The 25,537-nt window shown below is 35.7% G+C and overlaps 1 protein-coding gene and 1 non-coding gene across 2 annotated transcripts; one reads left to right on the top strand and one right to left on the bottom strand.

Moving 5' to 3' along the window:
* Positions 1-12,865: 12,865 nt before the first annotated feature.
* Positions 12,866-12,972, bottom strand: LOC123617733 (U6 spliceosomal RNA). The gene has a single exon (XR_006725936.1). It is a non-coding gene; the product is annotated as a U6 spliceosomal RNA (small nuclear RNA).
* An 8,613-nt stretch (positions 12,973-21,585) lies between these two features.
* On the top strand, positions 21,586-21,786 carry LOC123617727 (protein transport protein Sec61 subunit gamma-like). The gene has a single exon (XM_045518834.1). It carries the CDS (start codon positions 21,586-21,588, stop codon positions 21,784-21,786), a length of 201 nt encoding a protein of 66 aa, XP_045374790.1.
* Positions 21,787-25,537: the final 3,751 nt, after the last annotated feature.

The raw sequence follows: 25,537 nt of genomic DNA, 5'->3' as shown, positions 1-25,537 counted from the left end.
TTTACTAGAAAAACTAACGAGCTATTAACCTGCTGTTATCAAATAGTAATCTGCTTACAAATTTCCTTAGCTGAACTATCTTTTTTCTTTCAAATTGATGTGCTTAGGCTGTGTGTATTTTATAATGTAGATTTATGGTGTTGCAAAATCAATGAGAAAACATTTCTTACATACGTTAGCTATAATAAATGGCTTTTAAAAATTACTGGGATTTTGACCATCACTTCAAAAAAGGAGCATTTGATGTTCACATTTTCTTAAACCTCAGGGGACTTTACATTTGAAAGTTATGTGTGGGAAAATACCACACTGGATAAACTTTAACATTTCAAATTACAAAGAAAATTATAAATGTTAAGCCTAGCAGATACCTAGCCCAGTCCTCTCTTTGGAAAGATAGAAGAACTGAGACCAGAAGGGTTTGTAGCTTCACTAGTTCATATCACAGTTGCCTCCATGTCTTTTCTGCTGACATCAGTCTAACACTCAAACCACTAAAAAGAGTCAGGAAGCGTCACAGGTACAATCCAAATGCATGACTTACAGCTTCAAGATCAAGATCACTTTATGGACAAAAATAATTACAGGACAACTGTATCAAAAGCTCAGTTTGGAGCCTCCATTTAAAACTTACAGAATACCCAAAGCAATAGCTAATCTTGAACATTGCAAATGTCAATGGGGTGAGGGAAAAAGGCAACATACCTTAGGAGGAAATATGTCAGTGTTTTCTATTTAAATATATATTTTGTAAGCAGGAAAAGATCAGATAGGAAGTCTGTTTTCAATAATTCCTTAGGGAAGCCTCCTAACATATGAATGAACAAAACTGGGTTTGGTGAGTATCTTGATAGCTAAATAAAGTTTTCAATCCGTATTCACCTCTTTGGCATCTTTTGGCATTGCTTATATATGGTGGTAAATATATATGTCTGTGTGATTTATTCTGTAAGCTCTGTGCTTGGAGTCAATGCTTCAAATGGTGTCAGCATTGATTTCTAGAAGGAGAGTAAGCTTTTAGGGGAAGATATGCTGCTGCCTCTGTTTCTGGCCATGATAATGGTTTACATGTGTCAAAAATTGTCATTTCAAAAATAATAAAAGTTTTTTAAAATATATACAGGCTGCCCAAGAATTATGCCAAAATGTATTTCCTTTCCATCATTTCAGAATATACGTATCAAACATTTTCACCAGGTCACTCCACTTTAGATCACTGAAGCAGCAGAGGTTACTGAAATTTTCTCCCGGTTGCTTCGGTCAGTATGATCAAAAGGAGACTGCCAGCATCACTTCATCTTAATCACACGTAGTTAATTAGAATAATGTACGTCTGGGGAGAAAGAGAGGCTAGCCTGTCCCTGGAATAGGCATCCAACCCCTTGAAAGCCATCCAAGTGAAGGCAATATATGGACCATACAAACTAATGAACGCTTCTCCTCTCATTGTTGCTGTGTTTGAAAAAAAAAAAAAAGTGTATTTCTTCTGAGCCGAACACGGCTTCCCACGTGACTTCTGTGCACTGCTATTAACCAGTAACGAGCTAGTCCGCACACTGCTATCAGGCTTCTGTTCCTCTTCGTGCCTGCCAAAACATCCTTTTTTAATAATACCCTAAAACAGGTCCTTCCTGTCTTTTCTCTTATTTAAATATATTCTTGTTCCTGTGTTTTATTAACATCGCCAATGCTGTCTCCTAGGTAAAAGATTAATTACTTGGCTGTGATTCACAGAAATGGAGCAGTAACTAAATTACTGAGGGAATATGTCAGAAAATCAGTCATTGTTATATCACCGATAAAATTCTTTAAAAGAAGAAATAAAGAAACACTCTTCAGTATAGGAACGTGCCCATATGCCAGGGGAAGGCACCTCAAGCCTTTGTTTAGACGTGGATGGTACCCCAAAGGGCCTCCATATGCAGTAGCCAATGCCTACTTAACGCTGATAAATGGGTCTGACTTTATCGTGATGCTGCCCCATAAGTGAATATCTCTTTGTTGCTCATTAATTAAATTTGGGTTAGCTATATTTCTGTGAACCCTCAATAACGGTGGTACTAGGGGAGAATCAAACCTCACTTCTAATTAAAGTTGTAACTGTGATTTGCAGTCTTTGAAGTTTTTTTTTTCCCCCAAAATGCTGTTCCTGAAACCCTGTTTTGTTTTCTAGCTTCTTTCAAGAAATCAGTAACTCTCAAATACCATTATACAGCACAGATTTATCAAAACATAATGGACTATGAATAATGATAATTTCAAAACAAAGATTATGCATAATCCAATTTGGTGCACCCAAAAGCCAAATCACAGGCATAATAATGATAATAATCATAGTAATAAAGATAAAATTGGAGGATATTAGCATCAACAGGAATCATAGCTCCATGACTTGATCAAGCATCTCTCTTTCTCCCTTGCTCTTTTTTCCTTTTACCCTCTTTTCTCTTTACAACACCTCATCCTAGGTCTCAGCCCCCATGAAGCTTGCTGTCAGCTTTTCTCAAATCTCATTCTGCAAATACATTAGTATCTTCTATTTTTTTTTAATTAAGTTGCTGCATTCATTGAGAATGGCAGTCATCAGAAAGACTGGTCAGGAAAGTGTAAGATTGTGGTATGCCAAGACTGATGAGTTTGGGAACAACTTCTGTATCCATTCATTAATTTTCAAGGTATTGGATCTATTGTCCTCAAATGTGTCAAGAATACAGCTAACCAGAAAGTGATTTATTCCAATAATATCTTTACACATAAAGCAAAGTAGAGAGAATTCAATGAGATGTAACAAAAAAGTCAGAACTTAGCTTCATCCTGGAATTTCCAGGGTCCGTGTTTGGATGCACCAAATGATCTTGCATGGAGCCATGATTGACACCAAAATTATCATCCTTAATAACAGTTAAGGGTTGTAGGAACCGTATTGAGTTCATCTTTTCATTCCATTGCCATTACACTTGGTCTGAAGCTTTCAGTTTTTTAATGACTTTTTAAATAAAGAGATTTATTTGATTTAAAAATAATGAGAAGAAGTGTGGTGGATTTGTTTTTTTACATCAGGATCAACAGAAACTTTCCATTTTGGTTCATATGTGAAGGACATACCATAATTTACAACAAAGTCACAGAATACCAAAAGCAAATGTTAAATACGACAGGATAGTTTTGAAGACGTAACGTGTGCCAAAAAGAATTACAGAATTTGTACAGATATTCGTTTGAATTTGGCATCTGTCACAATGAAACTGCTGTAGTCACTTAACTTTCCTAAAACTCATTTTTTACGCCAAATAATATCAACTGCCCCTTAGATTTATTGAGAGATTATGTAAAGGCATATATGGAAAGCTAATAGCATGGTATCAGGCATAGGGTTTAGTATGTGGTCCCCGATTTAAGCTTTGATCATTATGATTTTTAAATGGAAAATATTTTAACAAAATGTATCCAAAACAATACCCAAAACTGAGGAATACTGCAGTATATTTACATTTATCTTCACGATTCTGTGTTTTTTATAATATATCTCTTTAGAGAATTTCCATGAAATTAGCAGCTGCATGGGTAATACAAAAACAAAAATAATGTCCGAACTCATCTTTGTTTTATATTTAACTTTTTCATCTAAGCCCTTTACAAGATCTGTCATTATGCACAAAATGTGGCTTATATTATATATTTCCTGAAACATCAGTAAAAATAAATCATTACCCATCAGCATCAACATTTACTTCTAAGATGATGTTTATCTTGCGTTTCCCAGGTGAGGTGGTGGCTGGATTAAAACTCTGTTGTTGCTGCATCTCTGGTGTCTTATCCCATAATACTCACAGAAAATGTGAAGTCAAGAAAAATGGAAAATTGTACATGTCAGATACATATATTAGCAATGATACTAATTTAATAGAGTTCTAATTTATCATTAGTTAAGTTTTTCTTTGTGTGATCTGAATTAGTGCCTCAATCACCACTAATCATTTATGACATTTATAAAACTGTGTTTCAAGTGATTTTATAAAACTGGCTATATAAAATGTTAAAAATGAACATTATTGTTCTCAAACACTTAGATATTGGTCAACAAAGCAAAGCAATTTTAGTGGAAATTAATGCCAGATAAAAAGGTTAATTACAGATAAATTACAAAAGGGTGATAACCAACTTGGCAGTGACCTAATTATTTCAAAACAGGAATTTGGGGCTTCAAGCATATAGATTTTGTTTTAAGAATCATTCACCATGGACTAGCACTTATGATGTACTAGGCAATTTGATAGATGTGGTGAAGAGGGTGAACAGAAATATTTTGAGGATGCTGAGGCCACTGCAGGAAGTCCTGACTTCTGTCTCTCATGGGCCCATGCGAGTCCTTGCTGAAATAGGGGACAAGCTGTCCCTGCTTACTCTGGGAACTTGCATCGTTCGGTGCTGCTGGGAACACCCCCAACTTCATCCACATTTTCTCAGGTGTCTTCAGCCATCCTCAAGGTTCCAAACTGAAGCTTAGTGGGCAGGGCAGGGGGCTTTCTGCTGCAATTCCTTGTCTGCTGCTGATGCTGGATGGCCACTGTGTGCATACCACTGCGCCTTATGAGCGGTTTTCATCACAGCGAAGTCAATTCCTTCATTTTGTAATTTTTGACATTGTCAAGGAAGGTTAAGTTTTTCCGGAATTAACACTGAGGTATTCTGTGTGAATTGCTTAGCTTTATTTTTTTAGTGGCAGAGGTGGCGAGATCCCAGGAGAGCAGTGATGAGCCCTGGGGATCTGGAAAGGAGAGCTCTTCTGCCCCAGCCATTACTCAGCAAAGGAGGGCACAGGAAGGTGAAGGCAACTGCTGTCAAACCCAGCGTTTCATTAGTGGATGGATAATGAAAGGCAGTTGAGACTCCGCAGTAATTCTGGAGTTTTAAAATTTACTTGCAACCACTTAAAAACATTTATATCTGAATTATAAATCAGTAAGTGCTCATTTAGAAGAGATTTGTGTATATAAGCCACATAAAAATTAAGAGGATTAAAACTAAGCTGAACCATTTCGTGTTTCATCCTAATGGCAATCTTTTGCTTTGCTTGTTTTTCTAATACACAATCATTCCTTGATTCTTCAGGTTTGTCTTCTAGTACTGCTATGAACCTGACAAACTTTATAGATTTTAAAATGCCATATTTTATCAAATATGAGAGATATACATTTTCACATACCTTGACTTCTTGGAATGTGTCTTGCAATTGCCATCAACCAGGCCACAGACAGGACACAACTTTTACTGCTTTGCATGGATATGCATGGGTTAGAGCTTGTTAGAGTGTCCTCATTTTTAAATTAGTTAAGTATTTTTAGTTTAATTGGTGGTTTAATTGCCAAGAAATTCTATTTACAAAGATTGCATCATCATGAAAAAGCATTAAAACAAAAAGGTACTGTGTCTACAGGAAAAAAATGGAACTCAAACAGCAGAGTAAATTCCACATCGGTGAAGAACATATCTATCATTGGAGGAATGATTACAATTTCATATTTTCTTGCAAAGTAACAAAAATATGCTTTGTGAGACCTAAAGAAGTAAGATGTCCAGAAGTTTGAAGTTCTGCTGCGTTTTGCTTGAGTTAGGATTGCGTGTATCACAACAAGCCATGAAGCTGATGTCAAGATAAATTGCCAAATAGCTAAAAATAGGTGAAAAAAATTCAAAGCAAAGAGATGCTGGTGTGACAGATTTATGCATCAAATGCGACTATCGTTAAGGTGTCAAGCATCAATTTGTCAGGAATTTCCTGCTGACGTTGAGCAAAAGACAGTAACAACACACTCTTTTTAGAAATGCTGCATCACCAGTGCTCCCGTTGCCACATAGCACTGGACTGTGTTTAAGAAAAAAAGACACTGATTATTCTAAGTCGAAAAGTGACTCAGAAGACTTGGACTCTGAATATGAAGAAACATCAAACTTCAGTTTATTTCACCTTTTTTTTTTGGATGCCCGAGTATGATATGATAAAAATCTTTAAACTTTAAGAGAACTCTTTCACTAAATATAAAGTAAATATTCTTTGTGTTAAGGAAAATACATACTTAGAAATCTGTCTACGGAAGTCTATAGATGGGAGGTGGCAACACATTTTGGGCAAAGGGGACAGAACGTGAAAGGCCTTGAGAAAGAGGAATCATCACACGTCTGATGTATTAAAATGAAACTGAGGAGACCTGACAAAAGATATTGAGGAAGAGAGTTTCATGCGGTGAAAATGAGGGCTCGTCAGAGCCTGAATCATGCTGCCCTTGAAGGCCGAGTTTATACATATATATTTTTTATATTATCTAATCATTGAGCCCATTTGACAGATGTAGAAAAGAGAGATCAACACAGAGCGCTGGTAACACAGTGAGGCAGGAGACGGTGCTGAGAACGATTCTAAGGTTCTTGTATTTGATCATCGAGAGAGGAAGCACTGCAGAAGGTTCAGAGTCGAGGAAAAGGGCACGAGTCAGTTGGGGACTTAGCAAAGCTGAAGTATTTGGACGCTGTAGTATTTGCGAATAGACATCTGGCTAGTTCAAATTTCCTACCCTGCACAGTGATAGGAATTTTGGAAAGTAGTCTAGGCTGACCTAGGACATTTGAAGTTCTCCATAACCTACAATGGAGTAGTTGCATTCCTAGGAATCTACATTGGAAAAGGTAGTGGGCTGGAATATTGTACAGAAACATTCATAGAAGCCTGGATTATAATAGTGAAAAATATTGGGAATGACTCAAATAGACACACACAAATTGTGGTACATTCAGAAAATGCACATTTTACAGCAATTAAAATAATCTACAACCACCATACGCCATACCTCTGGCTATAGTTTCTTCATTGGGTAGTGACCATCCGTGAGTTCACTATTTAATGATGCATTAAACCGCCCATTCATGTTTTATATAATTTTAAGTATATATGCTGTATTTTACATTTAATGATATGCACATATATGTTAATTATATATACACACAAGATGAATATAAATACACAAATGCATACACATATTGATATCAAATGGGGAGCAATGAAACTAAGAAATGTTAAAAAAAAACTAGATGGATAAAGTAAATTTTTTAATGCTTCTTACTGGACAGAAATTACATTAAACAAGAGAAAAGGTTTATTGTGATGTTGGATAGGACGACCCTAAGCATCATAGAATCATTTCTCCATTTGTTAACTTATACATTTGACAATATCCTGATAAAATAGCAACAAGGGTTCTTTTTAACTACACTATTTGATTTTAAATTTATATGGAAGTAAAGGAACAGATAAAAATACCTAGGGAAATTCCAGAAAGCAAATAGGGAGTGGTCACTACAATGAACAGAAACTGAAACATATTGTGTAGACCAGACACAATGTTTTATGAATCTGGCCTAGGAATAGACAAGAACAATGGAACACACTGGTAATCCAGAGACAGACATAAGTGGATACAGGAATTTGGTGTTAGTTGGCGTCCAAGTGTGTTAGACAAGGCAGAGTTGGACCATTCCGTAAATAAGGCACGCATCATAGCCCAGCCTCTGTAAAAACAAAAGTAAACATGGATTCATACTTCCTACCTTAAATATACAATTTCAATGAATCCAAAATACAAATGTTAAAAAATAAAATTACCTAAGTGCTAAATACGTGAGAGAATCATTATAGCATTTGGAGTGAGGAAAGATTTTCTCCTGTGATTCAACTGAGAAGTCATGGAAGAAAGATTGATAAATACACCACTTACAATTTAAATGTTACCATTTAAAATTCTTTGCGGGAAGAAAAGATCAACAAGAGCAAAGCTGTACAACAGATGAGTTAGAAAAATCTACTTTCATCAAATACCAACATCAAAGGGCCAAACGTCCTGAAATACGTACTAATCACTATTAATGTATAAAAAAAAACAAACACTCAATAGAATAGTAAATGCAGCCAGTTACACACACACACACACACACATACACACACAATACAATTAACTTTTAAGTGTTGGAAAATATGATCAGATATATTTGTAAGAATAACACAAATTACATCCTACATTGATAGACAGTTTCCTCCATCAGATTAGAACAGTCTAAAAGCTTAATAAAGAATCTCGAAGCAGGCCTTTGTCCACACCCATGGAAAGCAGGTTGGCAGTATCTGTGAAAACTGGGATGTGTGTGAACAGGAACAGAAAACAACACCCCAGAATGTGACTGTAGTAAGCAGTTCAGAACAGGCCAGCCTCAAATGTGATGCTTCGGTATATTGATTATTTTGAGCTACAGGTACTTGAGAAAGAGCAAATACAGGGAGAGCCTTTTTCTGGATTCCGCTTATCTGCCTAATGACAAATCTTCCAGAAGGAACTCAGTTGTCGTAAACTCCCTCCCCAGAAGCATCTCAACCAGGGAATGCTGACTCATCACAGGAGAGACGAGAAGTCACTGGGCAAACTGTCACAAACTGTCATATTTCCCATCTGCTCTTCTAAGGGGACATTCATCTTCCCTAAAAAATTACTAAGTCTCTCCAAAAGGGCCTCTGCCCCCTCCCTTGTCCCAATTAATATGGTAAATAGATTTTTATTTCTTCTTTTCTTTCCTCCATCCTCATATTTTTCCTTCAGTCTCTCCTTCCCTCCCTCCCCTCCTTCTCTTACTTTATATTTATTTCATGAAGGACCATCCAGTTGGTGCAGCACTGCTAAACCTAGTTTTCACTGCACTGTAGTTGGGGAAATTAACTCACAGATTCCGGCATCAGTTTATCTGTCATGTGTGGGCATTTTTCTTCTGTGACATGTTACAACTTCTCTCTACATGGGGATGTTTTAGTGGATGTTTAGAAGCAGAACATTCAAAGAAGGAAAACTTGGCACATTCTCGAAGACATATTTCTACATTTCAATTATAAAATGTGGTATGGTCTTTAAATTTTATTGTGGTCTTTAAATACAGCTAATTTCTTCTTTGCGTTGAATAGTAATGATTGATATTTGAGTTTATACTTTCAGCAAAGTGTATTAGTGACAATCATGTTTTGGCATTATTCATAGTACCTTCTTTCCCTATAAAAACTGAATTATAAAATAAAAAACTGATTTAAATAAAATTAAACAAAAAATCTTTGTGTTAACACTTTTCAAAAATTGAAAGCTGAAATCAGGCTATTTTAAAAATCAAGTTAGGTCCAAACCATACCCTAGAGCAATTTATAATCTCTACTTCTGTCCCCCATCATTCCACCTGTCTCATGCCTGCACGCGTGTGCGCTCGCGCAGACACACACGCAGAGCCAGAGAAAGACACAGAGATTTCTGTGTCATGAACAAAAGTAGTGAGATTGTTTCAACATTAAGATACCACTTACAATACTTTAAAAATACTATCTGCGTAGTCTGCTGCTTTATTGAAAGTTTTTAAGCCTGTAAGCCATTAAAATTATTGATTTGGGGGGGGGTCTTCTGAAACTAAACTATCAAGTATCCTTGTGCACTTGATAGGTTATTGATTTCCTTCAGAAAGATTTAAAGAAATGTGATGAGACCAAAAGATCAAAGAGAAACTAAATTTTGTTTAGCACATCGCCTCATAACCAGGAGGGTTTTTTTTAACCCATTAATATTTTCTTAACTATATGTTTCTCCTTTTTTAAAAAATATTCTAATGATTAAATGATTCTAGGAAATAAACATTTTAATATTGCAATGTTGTTGAACATTGGTCATAAAAATATACTAAGAAAAATCTACGTATTTAAGAAGAAAAGCCAATAAAAGACCTTGTTGCCTAAAAGTTTATCATCATTTTTTACTTTCTGACTACAATGCTAGGTGATTGTGGTTTTCCTCAACCAGATTCATTTTCATCATATATTTTAAGTTCGCAAACAATTCCCCTCTGCAGATACTTCCGAATTCATGTATCCATCCAATCATTCACTCCACCCCCAGACCCGTGTTGTCGTGTGCCTTCCGCGATTTGTTATGTGGGAGACCGAGAAGGAAGCTCAGTCCCAAATTTAAATCCTTTTGCTTCAAGGGAGGAGCTGGGAGTCAGGGGGTGCGGTGAGGTCCGGAACACAGGAGCTGCTCACTAAACGCTTCCGCACTTTCCATGCTGCGTCATCTGCATTTCAGTGCATTTAAACTGAGGACCAAAAAAGAAAAGGAGATGGCTGCTGGAGAGTTGTAAGGAGGTCATTCCAGGCAGAGAAAAAAAAAGTTGGTTTAAGGACCTTGGGGAATGAAAGCATTTAGCATTTCTGACAATTTGAAAGAAAACCAAGGAGCAATCTGAAAATAGTCAGGACCTGGTCATGTGTAACCTTACAGACTTTGAAGAAAATACTAATTTTTAATGGAATGTGTAACACTGTACTTTAGACTAAATGAGCACATCATAAATGATGGCTGAATGAGTGAGTTAATTAGATAATGCGAATGAGACCACCTATTAATTATACTAAATAAATGCTTAAATGTGTTCATGTGTACGTGTGTACGTGTGTGTGTGTAGTTACCAAGGGAACAAGATTCCAAATAATTGGTAATGGTGGTTTTTATATTTGTATCTTATTTATTTTTAAAGATTTTCACCATAAATATCCTATTAGATGCAAGAATAAACTCTATTGTTTTTAATTATGTCTTACAACTTCTCTTTATTCTCATTTTTAAGACAACATTGTGTCTATAATAAGTGTTAGTCAGAGCCATGATTTATCATTAGACTATGCCCTAAATTATTATATACTTTCATTTAGTTGTTTTTCATATTTCAGGCATAAATTTATCCTTTCAATTTGATACATAATTGCGTGAATTTACTACTTAATTGCACATGCTTTGCTGAAACAAAATAAATATTAGGACTAATAGATTTGATACAAGGATTCATGCTTTAGTCCTGAAAGATTTTCTTAAACTAGCTTGAAAAACGAATTCCAAGATGCTAGGCAAAAATGTCTACCTTGATATGTTTTAAAAATTCTAGGTTAAATAAAGTTGAAAAGTTTGTGTGTGTGTGTGTGTGTGTGGCGTTGTCATTGTTGTGGATCTCCAGGGATGTGCACTAGGAGGCGAAGAGGGTGAAATATTTTTCCGTGATATTTTGATACCACAGCTAATCAGAATAGGTATTATAATCTCCTCCAGGTGGTGATCTAAAGAATACCCATGAGGACTGTGTTCTTGCTCTGAGAGGTAAATAACTCAGCGTGGTACAATGGTAATCCCAGTGAGCCGCACAGAAGAATTCAATTTCTAGTTCTGACAGTGAAAAATGCCTAGACTTGTGAGCAAGATCATTTAAACTACCTACTCCTCAGTTTATTTAGTTGTAATAATAAACAGCTAATATCTTATCTTTATAAGATAGGTTAGGACTCATAAAATAATATTTAAATTCTACAAAAATTTCATCTAGTTATTAATTTTAAAATCCTGACATTTTCATATATTTGTATTTTAACATAATGGTAAAATCATACTGAAAAACTCTATCAGTGCAAAGAGCCTGTATTTATTTCTATTAGGACTTTTCTTTAAAAAGAATAGAATTAGATGTTGAAAGAATTAGATAGTCCACACTGAAGCAGAAGACCTGGTTCCTAAAATTCCCTTTCCTGAGGGAAGAGAGGGATTAGGACTTTTAATATGAACTTTGGTCATCTTTTATCCAAGTCTCCTTTACCTAACCAATCAATAATTAAACTTCCGACCTGTGACAGCGATGTTATTATCCAAACTTTAAAGCAAGAAAAGTCAACAATTTATCACAGAGAATATAAATACCTGAAGGCATCCAGTTAATTACTTTCAAAGGTTATGCCATTATAATTTACAGGTGCCAACGAGCAAGCCCCACTTTCCAGTTACCGATTCCATTTCTTCAGAGGTTATAACACGCACCTGCGGCACACGCAAAATGTGAAGTGTGCTGCCTTCATCGTGCTGAACCTAAGGGGAAGAATGTAGAAAACTCTCTCTCCACTGTAAAGCAGTGCCCAAAATAAAGACACACGGCTCATTTTCCTAAAACAGAAGTAGAGTATCAACCATCATATTTTTGATGTGTTTTCATATTATAAAATAATCTTGGTACTTACACCAATCTGTTATCATAATAAAAAAAGACTTTTGGACTTATTTTGTCCTCTAAATATAACAAGATGTCACTGGCTTTTAAATCCTTGTCTTCCCATTAATTACATATTTGCTGAGACTAATTAGAAATAAATAGAGAACAATGATTCAAAGAACCACCATCTAGTATATTACTGATAGCATTTTCATACAGTGGCCTCCAAACGTTTTATAAGTGTGTACTTCTGTTGTCAAATACGAATGTTCCTCCTTTTGCCGCGCAGTAGAGCACCGCAGACAAGCCCCTGTCTCCTTGGACCATTAACCAAATCCCCAGTACTTCTCTGTCTCCAACTACTGTGTGTTCGCTGGGCTCCTCTGTTTGTTGTAATTTTCTAATTACCTGGTAATTCTTACCACTTTATCTTCTCTGTTTTGAAATTTCTTTTCCTGTTTTCAGTACCTTCTTCATGTGTTTGATAATATTTGTTATTTTCCTCAAGGAATTGTATTCAGTCAATTTCAGGGATTTAATGACAGCCTTAAAGAGTGGTCTTAAGGAATCCTCTTCATTGTCTTTATAGAAACTTGGCATTTTTACAATTTTTTTTTTCCCAAGTACTTGCTAATCCTCACTCCACGGGGACCATGACGTGGGTGAGACCCCGCCGGTACACCTTAGCTGAAGTTCTAGACCCATCACTTAGGATACTAATGAAAACACCGGATATGGGAGCAAATATTTTGTCTATGGAGATTTTTTTTTTAATATGGAACCCTTCATGAATTTGGGTGTCATCTTTGCACAGGGGCATTGCTAATCCTCTCTGTGTCATTCCAATTTTATCCTATGTGCTGCAGAACCTAGCACTATGGAGATTATTTTTATTTGATTTTAAATTGCCATTATGTAATTTTTATCATTAGATTTAACATTGGGTCTTTTCCTTTTTGCGTTTAATTGTAATTAAATTCCCCATCTTGCATCAGAAATCTCTCATTTAAATGTGAATTTAAATTTGAATGCCAAACATTTAAAATTTCAAATGTTTCATGATAGAAAATTTAACATATTCTCTGTTCTCTTTTTCTGGATTTTATCATGACCCTTAGAGTTTCAGTTATTAGTATTCTTTATATCAGTTTAAACACAAGCACAAACTCTGAATTATTTTGGCTTAGATAGTTAAACAATTCAGTTGTTACTTAAAAATTGCCACTATTAAATTCAATCACATTAAAATTAGCAGAGGCTTGATCATTTCTTTCATATGTTAACACATTCCAGCTTTCAAGGGACTTGAAGCAGGAGCATAAAGGTAGTTTTTAACTGATAAAATTTAATGTGATCAAATTGTTAAGCCAATTGATTTAATTATCAAATGTATGTTTTCTAGGCAATCAGAGTAAGGAGAGGTTTATTTTGAAACTTCATCAAAACCTAGTCAACAATGCTGCAGTCGCACATGTTTAAAAGAGTTCACACATGTGGAGGAGAGAAAAAAAACAGAACAGCCAGGAGGGACTTCAGAGAGGACGTCAAATTGGACTAACACGGGACGGAGTGTGGAACTGTGTTGGTCAGAGGTCAAAGAAAGTTGGCAGATGGACGAAGGGACTAGGGATCAATTAGGAGATCACAAGGCATTAAATCTACGCTTTGAGTTTTTCATCTTTACTGAAAAACATATTTGGTTATTACTTCTGACCTTAAGGTTATAGTGTGCCAATTATTTCCATTCGTTCATTATATAAAATTCGTTGTGATTGATCATAGAATAGGAACATGTTGGATTCTCGACTGTGAAGAGTAATAAATGTTCTTTGTTTCTTCAAGAAGTTCTGAAAGAGTCTAAAAAGATAAAATGTGATTATACTTGATATTAAATAAATGGAAATCCCATATTTAGAAGAAATTCAGCATGAAGTGGCACCCTGATGTGAGACTGAACACACTCCATACTAATGTCAATGGTTAGCAGTATCTAAAAGTTATTGTTCTGTGTTTTACGCTGTCTGCACTTACACATTTACAAATAGGAAATGCTTATTCAATAAGAATCGGGGATTCCTTTTAGTCGCTAAGAACTCATTCATGTATTCCATTCACTGAAGTCATCTGGGGCTTTTCAGATGCCTATTATGACTCTGGAATTTCTTATGCTAAAGCAAACAAAGTTCAGAGAGCAAATAGCCCAATAGCAAGTTAAAAGTCCTCGAGGTGCTAGATAATTTATGCCTTAGGAAACCCTCTGATTACAACTGATATGAGTTTCAAAAATAACCAGACTTAATAGACTAATTGTGAAAGATTAGTCTATTTATCTGAGCTAGTTAAACACTGCAGTAGACTGGAACCAATTAAATAAATAACTCTAATTCTATATTATTAACTTCAAAAGCCTCCAGTTCCCATCACTGCAGCGCTATGATAGGTAATTTTTTTTCAAAGCACAATTCCTTCCCCCCACAAAAGGAAGTGTAATTTGGCACATTTTTTAGTGAGTCTGCATACATCAGACTAAATATGGCCAATTGAATTTGCCATATTAGCCCTGCGTATAAATAGAGCAGAATATCAAGTTGAAGTTTTGTATTTTAGGTGCAAGTAAGACTTCACCCAGATAAACTGTTTCAATGTATTTAACTCATTGTGTTCAAATAAATGAAATCAGTCTGATTCTTAAAGATGATCCTCTTTAAATCACATTTAATAACTTAATTTAAAATATGTTCCTGATCTCATTACCACAAAATCGAGTAACTCAAAAGTTCTAAAATAGTAGAGAAAAGAAAAACGAAAAAGGAGACTTATTCACAGACTCCAACACTGCATGTGTCTGATACAAATGCAGTCTTACTTATTTATAGTCCCCATTGCCTAAACAAGAATATAAACTTTAATATTTTTATCTCAGAATTAAATGAAAACTCAGAGTCTAAATTCCTTAATTAAACGTTCTTAGCTCTGTCTTGGTTAAGCCAGAAAACAGTAAAAATAAATGTAATATATTAAGTGGGGATTTAAAATAAAATGATCTCCATGGGAGAAATATTTGTTGATTACTTGAATGGTGTGATTGGAAATTAAATATTAATGTAGATACCCTTTACAGATGACTAATATGATAGTAACTGAAATGTTCAGAGTATTGAACTGAAAAGGAGATTTGGATATTTGTTGCCTAGATTTATTTGTCAAACTTGGCATCCTCTCTTCCTATCCCTCTCTCTCTCTCTATCTCTCTCTCTCTCTCTCTCGCTTCCTCCCTCCCTCCCTCCCTCCCCCCTCTCTCTTTCATATTTATCTCACAAACTCACAAATGTGAGTTGTATAGCTGCTTTTCCATAAGCTCTGAGGTTTGATGATAAATATATCTTAGTTGACACTCTTCCTTCTCAGGGACAGTTTGCAAATCAGAAATTAAAAGAAAAGTGTCTGGACACTGTAGCTAAAAGTAAGGGCAGTTTCTGACACTTCCTTCATCTGTATCTGTCCACGTGAATTAGATTTGAAATCCAACTGTGATAATGTTGAATCATGTTTATCCCTGTGTCAGAGGCTAACATGGATTCAAGAAAATTTCTTTTAAGGGTCTTATGCCCTTTGCTATAGATAACTCTGTTTTGAATACAAGAAAGGAGAAAAGCTTGACTGCTAAATTCTTCTTTTGACCAAGGCTCATGAAATCCTAGAGCATCAGGGGAAACCATCCAGGCGCTGATACGTCAGGTCCCGCGCCCACAGACTTCGCTGTTCCTGCGAGTTTCCCCAGCCTCCTGGAAGCAGGCGGAGTGATGCCGCCAGGCAGAACCGTATGAATCTGTATCTGGTCCACAACATTTTCATTCTCCCAACTGCTGAGCGCCTGTAAGTGTCCAATAATACTTTTAAAGGAATGAGAGAGTAAATTAAAAGGGCTGACTGAAGATGCAACGTTGTATCATTAAGCAAAGTATTTTCTCACGCTTTGACAAACTGGAGCGAAATAAAAGGAAATGTATTTGTTATCAAGTGGAAGATCACCGTCACTCTTTGGAAGATAAGAAGAGCAGGAAAAATGGGATCACAGGAAAAGAGTCAAAGACAGGCTTTAGATATTGGGGAAAGCATTATTTAGAAAGGACCATCTTTTAAAGGAACAAGTTCACCTTTTAAGACGAGAACTGACGGGTGGTATCGATAAACTTCTTCAGTCTAAGCCCCTGGCTACTTTGGTTAATGTCCAGATGTTTGCTTTGAGGAAAAGTCCAGAGACGCTAATTCCTGGCCACCATGCCCACCCATTTATCCCAAATCATGGATGTGAAGTGTCGTCTAATTAACTCTCTGCTCAGTTTCCAGAGGGACACTCCGGACACTGGAAGAAGGGCAGGGGAAGGTGGCTTACTGACTGTAATTGGTGGCAGAGACTCTGGGAAACAGATCAGTTTTCAGTCTGGTTTGTAAACTTTTATTTTAAAGATTTATGTTTTTATTTTATTTTTATTTTACCATTAGAACCATCGTTCTAGGCAACTGCTATTGCATTATTGGACCAGGCATTAGGAAGTAAACCACTAGGAAAATGTCATATAAATTCAATAATTTACACTATAAAACTTGCCCTAAGTTAATTTAATGGCTTTTTGATTTCCCTCTGAGGCCATGAGTCTGTGTTTGGAATCCAGTGCTAAATTCATTAGTGAATGCTTTAATCTGTGCTCTATATTTAGTTTCCAATCAACTTTCTTGTAAATAGAACCATTTTCTTCACTTCTATTTTCTTTATTTAATTTAAAACTGATCAGTAAACGTCCTAATAAGCTTTGCTTTAATTTTGTAGTTGTCTTATTTTTTGACGCTGCAATTCAAGGCGAATGTGAGCCTTTAGTGGACGATTCCAACTTTGTAACAATAATGATTCGGATCTGTAGATTGTGAACCATCAGATTCGAATTCTTTACAATTAGGAGATGATGGGCTTCATGTGGGGCATCTGCGATGATCCAAAGATTCTGCAGCTGCCACTTCGTGATTTTTAAAGGAAATTCACTTTCAATCTGGGTACCTGGTGACAATGAGATTCTCACACAAGGGCACTACTGAGAAAAAAAAGATGAAGACTTAAAAAATTACTAAACAGAATTTTCTCTTCCTGAAAATGAACATAGTAATTAATATTTCAATGGAAGATAAAATATATGTTTATAAATATAAGTTCTTTATATTAATGGATGTTCATTCATTAAAATATAGTAAATTGTTTTCATTATCAATTCTATACTGAGTTCACAAAAGATGGATGTAATGTCATCTGATCTGAGTCACGTAGAATAAAGATTAAAATTACATTAACTTTTCACATTTACTAGTTAGCTTTGGAGCAAGTAAAATGCTTCTCTACATGGTGTCGTTCCCCTGAGTTTAGATTATTACTAAGGATCTTATGTATTCTGATTATTACCCAAGGTGGTGTTGAGTGTAGTTTAAGCTAAACCAGTTTTCCTTCTTTTATTTATTTATTCTTTTCCCACACTCATTTCCATCATTTAATTATTTGGGGTCTAAATTTAAAACTCCATATTCTACTAGGTATTTAAAATACCTTTAAGACACTTTGAGCTAATATTTAATCAATAAAATTCTCTAAATTTGGTTTCCCTCTATAAAATGAATATAGTAATTTCCATTAAAATATTAGTAAGATTTAAATATAATAATAACATGTTTAAAAGTGAATATATATCACAAAGATGAAAATCACTGTTCTGCTTTGGACATATTCTTCTGGTGCATGGATTATGGAATTACGGGAACAGAAATACCTCAGTCTGTATTCATAGGATTTCTGCTGCTGCAGATAATCACTATTAGAGCAGTGTTAATGTTCCTATTAATATCCCTTCACATCAGTGCTCTGTCTATGACAATTCATCACTTTTCCGAAGCCAGAATTCTCCCTGAAGAACATCAAAACCTTTGAATGAAATTGCTGGTAAAGTTGTTGCTCAAAATCACAAGCTTACTGAAACTTAAATGTATCATAAATTTTTGAAGATAATAAATGAAGAGAAACTAATATTTTTTGGTGGGAAGCTGTAAAACTCTCTGTCCTTACACTTGTTAACTTCCCGTAGATTCAGAGAATAGATCAGAGTAGTAACAGGAAAGAAAATACGTGAGATAACAGCTGAAGAGGTGAAATTTATGCATTACAGTTATACTGGCTTACCCAGCTAGGAAACAGCACCTGTCTGTCCAGCCATCCATATTGAGAGATCCTGAAAGTTACAAAAGCAGAATCCGTTATTCAATTATTAAGTGATAAGCACTACTTATAATGACTTAAAATCCCACAATTTACAAACTTTTCTCCTGAGGTAAGTATAATAAATGCCTGGCCAATCTTTAAGTTTTCTAGGAACAGTCCATAAAACTTTTAGCAGAAACCAATAAATATAAATAACAATTATTTTCTCCTCAGGCACTATTGTAATGATTTTCAGTTAGCCCTCGCAAGCTTAAAAAATAATTCTCATTATTCAGATTTTGTAGACATAAAAAAGCTTCAATAAATTTCTTAAGGTCACAAAATTGTTGATTTATCACTTAATCCACAGGAAAAATTAGACTGCTCAATCATCATTAACTATTTCTAATGATTTGAGTGTTCCTTAAGATTTTCTGTCATAGACCAGAGAGGTAACCAGTCCATGCTGCTTTAACTTCATTTAGATTTTGTAAAATAAAAGCCTGGGAAAAAAAAGCTTATATCAGATTGTAATGGCAGAGTTCTGTTAAAAAATATAACTTCTTAGGAGGAAGCAAGTGCTTGGGTGAAATGTATTTTCTATTTTCGCATGCCAAAGAAAAACTGTAGTTCTAAAACAGGAGATAAATTAGTTCATCATGTCCCTCCTCCTTCAGGAAAACTGATCAGCAGATCTGAAGAGGGGAAGTTCCCCAACAAGAAAATAATTATCCTTAGTAAGATTTCCTTTCAATTGCTGTATTTGACCTCTTTAGAGGATAACATTTATAATGAAGGAATTAGAGCATTATAAAACTTTTTGAGCAGATGATTTTTAACGCCAAAAGATAACAAGGAAATTATTATAATTTGGATTGTCACCATTATTAAAATCATCAGTGAAATAGTTCTAGGTAGTTTCAAAGAAAATGAAAAAGGATGATGATTGCCCTGAAGAAATTTGCATATTAAACTTCAAATTCTCGTTGTTGAATACACATATGATGGGATGTACAAAAGCCATCTCAGTGTTACCAAGCTAAACCAGGTAGGATACAGAAAACCACCACAAGGTCTATGTAAATACACTGATACTGATAAAAGTACATTTCTCCTGGATGGTGAAAAATGCCATCCATGCTCCTCAGAAGTCTACTGACAGAAACGCTTGGTTCTTTGGCTTTTACCTCAATGACAGCTATACATCATTTCCAAGTTTCCCTTTCCTGAGACGACACACATTACTTGTTTACTTTTCAGGCATTTTCTACATATTCATAAAGTTTCTCACAAACAGAATCCCATACTATGTTTTTTCCTCCCTACAGATATGTGAGTCTGTCATAAACTCTATTCTCCATCCTGCTTTTTTGCACTCCTATTATGTTATGGAGAACATTATACATCAGTGCACGTAGAGAAGGCTCATTCTTTCTAAATGCTGCATATAGTTGCATAGACAGAACACGATTTATACAGGTCTGAAATTGATAGCCGTTTTAGGTGCTTTCAATCTTCTACTATTTTATACTCTTGCCATGAATGACATTGTGCATAATTATTTACTTGTAGGACAAACATATAAACAGAAATAGAATTGCTGGATCAAAAATCATGTGCATTTTAAACAAATACATGTAAAACATATAGGTGAAATATACATTCAATTATATATGTAAATTGTCTTCTGTAGATGTACCATTTTCACAACCAGCAGGAATGTATGAAAATGCCTCACCAACACAGTGTGATTTTGTTCTCATTTCTGCCAATCTTTGCCAAATTTAATTTACTTTTATTGTATTATGAGTAGTAGATAATTTTCCATATAAATAAAAGCATATTTGTTTATTTTCCAAAATTGTTTATTCATATCCTTTGTTAAGTTTTTATTTTGCATTTCAATTTAATTCTAATGGACTTATAGAAGCTCCTTGTGTACAAGACAATGTCCCTTTTTATACAGTACACATCGCAAATATCAACCTCACTGTTAAAGACTGAATTATTAGTCCCAACTTTTCACATCTCTTAGACAGAATTATATATGAAAAACCTGGTCCTTGCTGCATCATGAGACAATGCTCTTCTCTACCTCTGGGATTCGTCCTTGTCAATGTGACCTGTTTTGTCCAAAGATGAGTTCACAGATGTGACAGGAGAGGAGAATTTTAACTTGCTTACAAGCCTGGTCTTAATTTCTGGCATTTTGTGATCCAGAATTAGAAATGGTTCCCTGCAGTTACCATCGCCCTTTCAACCTGGTCACCACATTGAATATACAAAAAGCCCCGCGCCCACGCTGGGCCAGCAGCCAAGCCCAGCTGACGCTGCAGGCTGAGGCAGCAGCCCAGTCTGCATTGGCTTATTTAGCTGCAACCTGAGGCTGCGTGTGCATGAGTGTAAATCCTTACAGAGTAAGATTTAGGGGTAGTTTGTTACACACCACAGCTGACACAAATACTAAATGGTCAGTTGTCTCTGGCATGCTGTTTTCTTTAAAAATGCAATATAGATATATATATTATTTATATAGCTTACATGTATTATTTTCATGTATATCTTCTGAGATATGTATGCGGATGAGATGGATCTAAGTACTGAAAACATGAATTACAATTAGATACTTTGTTTTTTATTGTACTTTGATAGTATTTTTCTTTCACTTAATTGTCATACACCTTTAGATTTCTTTTAATATAAATTGAAGACTATGAATTAAAATATATTTTTCAATTTGAATATTGCCATGCTATTTACTAAACTATACTTTCTTTGCTGACTTCAAATGTCTCCCTTAATACACTGAGTTTTCCAATGTATTGTGATTTATTTCTAAAATGTCTTGTGTCTATCTCTCTACATATATATTATAGACACATATTCATGTAAATTTCCTAACACTCTTTAATCACCATCTTTGTTAGATCCAATTTTTTCTTCTTATCCTTTCTGAGAATGATTCTTACTTATTTTTTCTAGGCATTCCAAAGTGATATTAGTAGTTTATGGAATTTTTCAGGAGGGGGCCCCACCCTGCCCTGCGCCTGCACTGTGCACTCTGCTCACCTGTTCAGGAAGCAGGTCGAGGCCACATGGGGCTGTGCTGGTGTGCTGACGTCTCCCCAGAGGACCAGCGAATGCAGAGGTGGGCAGGTGGTAGCCCGCCGGCTTCCTGGTTCCAGGGTTGCCTGTCCGTCGGCTCTTGTGCTCTGTGTCACTGGTGTCTAAGCTGATGGCAGGCAGACGTCATGGACCAAGTAATGCAATTCGTTGAGCCAAGTGGGCGATTTGTGAAGACCTCAGTGCAGCTAGTTATAAGATGCACCAAACTTGATACAAAAGAATTCCATAAAATTGCCATGGCAACAGCATTAGGATTTGATATAATGGGGTTTGTTGGATTTGGGGGGAAATGGAGCCATATTCCTATTAATAGCATCCATTGTTGATGGCTGAAGACCTTTTCTGAAAAGTGTGTTTTATCCTGGGTATTGGTGAACAAGTGAGGATTTGAGAAACTCATGGAGTGGAAATGTGCCTATGTATTTTGTTTTTCTTTCTATTTTTTCTTCACAGATGCTTTGTATTTCTTAATTAAAATAACTTCAAAATAGAAAAAAAAAATTTCAGTTGGCATTTTCAATGAAATTATATAAAATATCAAAATGATTTAGGGGAAAGTTATATTTTTAGGATATACTGAGTCTTCATTTTCAATTATATAAAACATGTTTAACTTATTACTCTTTTATGCCCTTCAGGAATGTCCTTTAAAGGTTCTTGATGTTACGTCTATTTTTTTTATTATTATATCAACTTCATCTTCTTTCTCACTGTTGTTTGCCTAGTGAGAAGATACATAAACTTTGTATCCAGTCAGTTAAATGAGGTACATGTTAATCTGAAATTCATCTTTGTCTTTTCTCCTTTATCAAAGTTTTCTAGGTGAAATATCGAATCAATGATTTAAAAAAAATATTTCTCTCCTGACTTTTTAAAAACTTTTATTGGGAAACAATTGTAGATTCACAGGCAGAATAACACAGACAGATCCTGTGTACCCTTCACCCAGTTTCTCCAAATGGTGGCATCATCAAAAACACGTCACAGTATGTAACACTACATCTCAACTAGAATATTGGCGTGGATACAGTGGAAACACAGAAGATACCATTACACAAGGACCATGCAGTTAACCCGTCTATAGCCACACCCACTTGTCCCTCATCTTCACTTTCTACTTAACCACTTTGAAACCACAAATCTGTTCTCCATTTCTAGACTTCTGTCGCCAAGAATGTTATTTCACAGAATTAGGGTACAAAGCCTATTGGTGTTGGTTTTTCACTGAGCATAGTTTTCTGGAGCTCTATCCATGTTGTTGCATGTATCATCGGTCTATTCCTTTATATTCCTGAGTAGGATCCTACGGTATGGCTTTCCCACAGTTTATTTAATCATTCACCCACTGAAAAGCATTTGGACTGATTCCAATTTATGATTCTTATGAATAAAGCTTCTATGAACACTTGTACTGGTTTTTGTGTCAACATAAGTCTTCATTTCTCTGGGACAAATCCCCAGGAGAGTGCCATTGCAGGGTTGTATATTTAGTGTTTTAAGAAACAGACCTACTATTTTCTGGTATCATTTTATAATTTCACTAGCAACATATGAGTGACGCAGGCCCTCTCCATCCTTGGCAGCATTCAGTATTGTCACTCCTTTTTTTCCTGTTTTAGCCATTTTAATAGGTGTGTGCTGCTATCCCATTAATTTGCATTTCCCTAACAACTAATGCTGTTGAACATCTTTTCATGAGTTCATTTGCCATCTGTGTATCTTCTTCAGTGAAATTGCTCTTTGTGACTTCTGCCTTGTTCTAATTGGATAGTTTGCTTTTTTATTGTTGAGTTTTGAGAGTTCTTTTTATATTTTACATGCGGGTTCATTGTTAGATAAGTAGTTTGCAAATATTTTCCCCACTTCACAGTTTGTTTTTTCATCCTGATGTCAACTCTAGGTACTCTTTGCTTAGCGCTATATCACAAAGATTTTTTCCTATCTTTCAATAAAAGTTTTAGTTTTACATTTAACCCCATGATCCCTTTAAATTAGTTTTTGTATAAGGAATACAACTTAAGTCAAGTTTCACTTGTGTGTGTGTGTGTGTGTGTGTGTGTGTGTGTGTGTCTATGGATGTCCAATTGCTCCAGCACAATTTGTTGAAAGATTTATTTTACTCTCATCAAATTGTTTTTGCAACTTTGTCAAAAACCAGTTGGGAAGAATTACGTGGGTCTATTACTAATTTTGCTACTTTGATTATTGATCTAAGTATCCATCCCTCAGACAGTACCACCCTGCCTTAATCACTGCAGCTGAGTAGTAAAACTGAATATTAAGTAGAGTAATTCCTCCCACTTCGTTCTTTTCTTTATCAAGTATTGGGTATTTTAGGTCCTTTTCTTCCCCATATAAATTTTAGAATAAACTTGGCAACAAAATCCCTTCCACTTGCCCAAATGTGAGAATGCTTTGATATCCTTTTCATCCCTGGAGAATATTTTTTGCTAGATATCAGATATTGAGTTAAAAGATCCTTTCTATCAACGTCCAAAAATGTTGTGCCTGCTTCTTCAGACGTCCATGATTTATGATGATAAATCCGCTGCCATTACAATTGCTTTTCTCATAGAGAAGTTGTCACTTTTTTTTCTGACTGCTTTTAAGAGTCTTTTTTTGTCTCTAACTTTCAAAAGATTAATGGTGTTCCTTGGTATGGATTTCTTTGGGTTTATCCTGTTTAAGATTTGCTCAGTTCCTTGACTCTATAAGTTTATATTTTTTGATAAATTTGGGAGGTTTTTAGTTATTATTTCCTTGAGTACTTTTTCAGTCCTACCCTCTTTCTTCTCTCCTTCAGGGACTCTGAAATCATGTATATTAAATCTTTTTTTTAATGATCATACAGATCCCTGAGGCTCTGTTCATATTTTTTTCTAGTCTATTTTCTGTTTTTAGCTAGAGTGATTTCTACTGTTCTATACTCAGGTTCACTGATTTTTTTCCCCTCCGTACCCTCCATTCAACTGTTGAACCCAAATTTTATTTCAGTTATTGTATTATTTTTTAAGTTTTAGAATTTCCAAAAGTTCTCTACATCTTTTATTTCTTTGATAAAACTTTCCACTTGTTTTGGCTGAAGGCTTTTATATTTTCATTTGTTTCAAGTGTGTTCATAATTGCTCATTGATGTTTTTATGTCTTGACTACTCTAAAACACTTGTCAGATAATTCTAACGTCTCTATCATCTTGGTGCTGATATCTATTAATTATCTTCTTTTTTCGTTGGGTTTGAAGTCATGCTGTTTCTTGATGTGTCAGGTACTTTTTTTTTCTTGAAACCTCAACATTTCTGTATTGTGTTATGAGTACATGGATCTTATTTAAAACTCCAGTTTGAGGGGGCTTTTTCTGTTGCTGCCCCAGCAGGGGAGGAAGGATACTGTCTCGTCACTGCCGGCTGGAGGTGGAAGTCTATTTCCACACTGGCCTCTATCGGCGCTCCAGAGGCGGAGGATCCGTGTTGCGGTTGGGCAGGGGAAGGTTCTAGCTCACCACATTGGCTCTTCTGACGCCAGTCTCAGGGTGACTGCATTACTGCTGTATGACGGTGAAAGTCCCCTCCCTCGAGGAGGCCAGTTCTAACGCCACCGAGCAAGAAAGGGCAGGACAGCCCCTTAAGGCTGGAGGGGAGTAGAAATCCAAGCCCCGCATCCATCCTGCAGGGGCCCCACACAGGGGCACGGTGTTGTCTGCGACGAGGATCTCTACTGTCAAGTAATGCTGACAGTCCCATCTTTTACTTGATCTGTTCTAGTACCACCATGGTGGGCTTGTGGGGACAGCCAGTGCACCCCGGCAGAGGTGGAACTCTGGGCTCCCCGCAAGGCTTTTCCTAGTGTGGTGGGAGATGAAACCAAAGTGTTACCTGTGATATTTTTTCATTTGGCTGGAGTAGAGCATTTGTTCTCTAAAGTTGTCTAGTTTGTTAAATTTCTCCTTTCTGGCCCTTTGTACAGGAAGAACAAGCTTTTGTTGGGGCTTTTTTCTTTTTTTTCTTTTTTTTTTTTTTTTGTGTTGACACAGTGAGTTTCAAGTTGACCACTTCTTAAGCAAAAAGAAAATTCAGAGAA

This window comes from Camelus bactrianus, chromosome 14 (assembly GCF_048773025.1).
Source record: "Camelus bactrianus isolate YW-2024 breed Bactrian camel chromosome 14, ASM4877302v1, whole genome shotgun sequence".
NCBI lineage: Eukaryota > Metazoa > Chordata > Mammalia > Artiodactyla > Camelidae > Camelus > Camelus bactrianus.
This window is presented reverse-complemented; position numbering and strand designations above follow the sequence as displayed.

Excerpts from the sequence above, each read along its gene's own strand:
- LOC123617727 (XM_045518834.1), top strand. The coding sequence starts at position 21,586 with ATGGACCAAGTAATGCAATTCGTTGAGCCAAGTGGGCGATTTGTGAAG.